At 34.8% G+C, this 2370-nt stretch overlaps 1 protein-coding gene across 1 annotated transcript in view; it reads left to right on the top strand.

Annotated features, from left to right (window-relative positions):
• The window catches only part of LOC21392351 (DNA polymerase epsilon catalytic subunit A), a 34872-nt gene that overhangs the window by 18011 nt on the left and 14491 nt on the right, over window positions 1–2370 (top strand). Inside the window, exons 29-33 of the mRNA XM_024163484.1 lie at window positions 1–20; window positions 225–661; window positions 1391–1538; window positions 1675–1872; window positions 1967–2041. Coding sequence (XP_024019252.1) covers window positions 1–20; window positions 225–661; window positions 1391–1538; window positions 1675–1872; window positions 1967–2041 — 878 coding nt within the window. The remainder of the gene's footprint in view (window positions 21–224; window positions 662–1390; window positions 1539–1674; window positions 1873–1966; window positions 2042–2370) is intronic.

Genomic DNA, 2370 nt, shown 5'->3' on the forward strand with positions numbered 1-2370 from the left:
TTCCTGCTGCAATGCAAAAGGTTCTGTTGCTTGTGAATTGCTAATTTTTGAAGTAGTCAATGCTCACTCTCTCTCTTTCTTTCTCTTTTCTCTCACACGACACCCATGCGTACGCGTGTGCAAGCCCATTTGCCTTTATTTTGTTTTGACTATCTATCATCTGTGGATGGAATTCTGTATCCTTATCTGAATACTTCTATTTGCTGAATGTAAAATTTCTTTAGGTTTCAAATCCTGTGCCTAGGGTGGCTCATCCTGATTGGTTGCATAAGAAGGTTCGTGAGAAGGAGGACAAATTTCGACAAAAGAAATTAGCTGATATGTTTAGTTCACTGAAGAAAGATAATGTGTTGAAAAGGAATGGTGATGCTGTTGAAACTAGTGATGCGACGAATAAAGAGATTGTTGAAGATCTTGAAGACCTCCAAAACAGTAACAGTTCCATAAAGGGACATAGACCAGTTGTTCGATGTTATGAAGCTAATAACACGCGTAATTCAGTTGAGAATATATCAGAAGTGAATCCACAACAAACTGATAATAGTGCAAAAGAAAATCAAATGCAAATTGAGAGCATTGACAGAAATGTGGATTATCAAGGATGGCTTGAAATAAAGAAGAGAAAGTGGAAAGATACTCTCAATATGAGGAAAAAACAAAGGTACTCTGCACTTAACCTACAAATAAAGGCTCAAATAAATTTCAAAATTTTTGTTGCTTGGCTGAATGTTTTTTCGCTAAATAAGATGTCAATTTGGAGGCATTTAAACTAGATAAAGTCCAAGGTAGCATTGATGCAATGTAGCCGCTGGTTGTAGCTAGCAACTGTTCTGTGCATATGGTTTTCAGAGGCTTTATGCATATATGAATATAGGACTGGATCCAACAATGTTTTATTACATTAAAGATGGCAAGCCACACTTTTAACACCTCCTGTCTCTGGTCTATGAAACTTAACCTAATGCAAGCACTTTTTTATGCACAAAGCATTATAAAATTTGGACATATCCATTTAGATACTTGATTTGTACCGCGTCATATTCCCTTTTTTCCATAATAGTTTGAATTTCTAGGAGCTTTATCTACTATATGACAGTCCTTCATGTGAGGTCCTCCCACCATCAGAGGATCTAAAACGTGAAATTTAACAAAAATTGGGAGGCTTAAGCTGTGGAGATCTTTATGTTAAGTTGCCTGCCTAAAAGCCAGATTACCTTTTGTTTCTGTTATGTTTTCCTTGTATTTTGAGGATACCTTATCCTCTTGTACCCGCTATGATAATTATCAATAAAGGTGTTTTCTTATTATTATTATTTTTAAAAAAAACTTAAATTAGTTGGAAACAATCTCAATAATGTATATGAAGCTGATTTGAATATGGTTTTGACAGATTAGGCAATGCGACAGCAACAAATAATGCTAATGGTCTTCCTAAGTTGCTTAGTCAAGTGGCAAATCACAAAGAAGCCCAGGGCGGAACAGGCGTTAGTTCCTACTTTAGGAGGCAGGAAGTAGCCCTAACACGTTACCACTGGCAGGTAATGAATTTGTTCGTTAAGTCCAAACATTTAACTGGGAATGTTACTTTGTGATGGCTTAATCTTTATTTTTGTTTTTAATTAACTTTTCTTTTTTGTTTTGTTTTGTTTTTTTGTTTTTGTTTTTGTGGTTCAGATAGTACAGCTAGTTCCGAGTTCTCAGAGTGGTCAATATTTTGCTTGGATTGTAGTGGAAGGAATAATGCTTAAGATTCCTATAACTGTTCCTAGAGTGTTTTACATAAATTCTAAAGCTCCATTAGAAGACAAATTTCCAGGAAGGCGTGCCAACAAAATTCTTCCTCATGGAAGGCATATTTATAACCTATACGAGGTACAAGTAATAACTATGCTTTCTGTACATAATTTGCTTGTGGTGAAGCTTGTCATGGCTGAATTTTCTTTCAATTTTTCATGATTTGTGGCAGGTTTCAATTGATGAGGATCAGTTTAAAACAGAGAACAAAAACCTTACAGCGCTTCTTGCAGATCCAGAAGTTGAGGTTAGCATATCTGTTGAATATTAATAACACAATAAATAAATAAACAATGGAAAAACAGTTAAATACGTGTTTCTTTCCTGAAAGAAAAAGAAAGGAAAAAAATTCTCTGACATCTTCTTGCCCCCCACCCCCTTCCTATGGAGGAGCTAGTACTTCAGTTTCCTGCAAAAGGAAGTATCTTTTGTTTTTGCTGAGTATATATCAACATCAGTACATTGAGTTTCATTTATCAATTATCCCAATACACGTTACAAGTTTTTTTTTTTTTTTTTTTTTTTTTTTTTTTTTTTTTTTTTTTTTTTTGGGGGGCCCATTGGGGTTTAAATTTT

This window comes from Morus notabilis, unplaced genomic scaffold (genome assembly GCF_000414095.1).
Source record: "Morus notabilis unplaced genomic scaffold, ASM41409v2 Scaffold507, whole genome shotgun sequence".
NCBI lineage: Eukaryota > Viridiplantae > Streptophyta > Magnoliopsida > Rosales > Moraceae > Morus > Morus notabilis.